We start from the raw sequence: 1,811 nt of genomic DNA on the forward strand, positions 1-1,811 counted from the left end.
GTGTGTGTGTGTGTGTGTGTGTGTGTGTGTGTAACCATTTGGAATTTCACAGTATGTAATATTCATAGTTCCTCCAGGGAGCTGTTCCAGATGAGGGCGTTGTGCTGCAGCTTGGGTGTCATTTCATACCTTGGCAGACGTACAGAACTCAGGCTGGTGAGGGAGTTGTCAATCAGTTGAAGTTTCTCCACTCGGATCAACCGGCGGAGGATTCGGAGGAAATTTTCTTGCTGGAAGGGATCACCCAAGTCCTGATAGGACAAATTTAACTCCTGAGAAGAGACAGGTGGTAGAGGTGTCAGAAGCAATCTTTGTTGCCCTCTCCTCCTCTTCTTCTCAGTTTGCACCTTCACTTCTTTCCTTTCCGCAGCTATGTCTTTGCTCTTCTGTGCTATATATGACATCTTTAACATCACACACCCACACATATCCTGCATGCTAGCTTACCAGACAGTTTTCCCAGTTCTCTTGAAGCCTCTCCTCCCATCTCTGTCCTTGTTCCTCTCTTCTCCTGCTCCTCCCTCTCTCCAAACAGATGCCACCCCTCTCTTTTAGATGTAACTCATCTTCTGATGGCCCTTTGATTATAATGTAAAAAAATTTTTAAAAGTCTTTAACAATCTTCACATTATTATTCATCTGGTGAAGAAGCTAAATTAAGAGACTCGCAAGTAATGAAAGCAACACAAAAATGGCAGCGACACAGCTTCTTTAGAGGTTTTCTAAAACGGTTCATGAGCTAGAAAACTACAATTTATTTTCTATTGCTCTGGTTAGGTTACTGAGGTGGTTTTCTCACATCAGCCACACACCTTCTCTAACCCTGGGGCACGTCAGCTGGTCACCTGTGACATCACACTGCTCCAGGCCATGCCACAATGCAAACTGGAACCGACTTGATGGAAGCTGATGAGAAAAGATGAAGAGGAGAACAGGGTGACAGACGAGATACACAAGAAATATGTTACTATCTGACCACTTCATTAGGTACACCTGTTCATCTGCTTGTTAATGCAAATAGCTAATCAGCCAATCACATGGCAGCATTTAGTTATGTAGAAATGGTCGAGACAACCTGCAGAAGTTCAAACAGAGCATCAGAATTACAAAGAAAGGTGATTTATTGACTTTAAAAGTGGCATAGTTGTTGGTACCAAATGGGCTGCTCTGGGATTTTCAACACAACAATCTCTAGTTTACAGAGAATGAACTGAGAATTAATACATATCCAGTTAGCACCATTTCTTTGCCTTGCTGATTTCAGAATTAAGAAGAGAATAGCCAGGCTGCTTTGAGCTGATAGAAAGGCAACAGTAACCCAAATAACCACTTTTTAAAGCCAAAATACTGAAACTGAAACTGAGGCAGATACTGATGTTGACATGGGTTCACCAAAACTGGACAGCAGCAGATTGTCAAAATGTTGCCTGACAAGTCTTAATTTCTGCTTCAACGTCAAGATCATAGAACCACAATTTGGTGTGAATGATGTAGAAGCATGGAACCATCATGCATTGTATCAACAATTCAGGCTCCTGTTGCTGGTGGTGTAATGTGGGAAATACTTTATTAGCACACTTTAGGCCCCTTAAACTGAGCATCATTTAAACATCACAACCTACCTGTTATATTCTCTCTTATAACTTAACTGGTAAGTAACGACGCCTTCTTTAGTTGTAGTAATTGACTTTTAATAACCAGTCTAAGGAAAGGCGCAGGCATATCAATGCGCACATACACCACACTTTGTGTTCTCTACTTTGTAACAGAAAGTAGTACCACAAACTATAAACTGATTTTACTAAATACAT

General features: G+C 41.3%; 1 protein-coding gene across 1 annotated transcript in view; it reads right to left on the reverse strand.

Moving 5' to 3' along the window:
- LOC102300260 overlaps positions 1-1,811 on the reverse strand; it is a 15,378-nt gene that overhangs the window by 1,929 nt on the left and 11,638 nt on the right. The window contains exons 3-5 of the mRNA XM_005920122.3: positions 813-906; positions 448-578; positions 130-272 (exon numbers count right to left, since the gene is read on the reverse strand). Of these exons, the coding sequence (XP_005920184.1) occupies positions 130-272; positions 448-578; positions 813-906 (368 nt within the window). The remainder of the gene's footprint in view (positions 1-129; positions 273-447; positions 579-812; positions 907-1,811) is intronic.

Source organism: Haplochromis burtoni, unplaced genomic scaffold, assembly GCF_018398535.1.
Source record: "Haplochromis burtoni strain Fernald_Lab_line unplaced genomic scaffold, NCSU_Asbu1 Contig_38, whole genome shotgun sequence".
Taxonomy (NCBI): Eukaryota; Metazoa; Chordata; class Actinopteri; order Cichliformes; family Cichlidae; genus Haplochromis; species Haplochromis burtoni.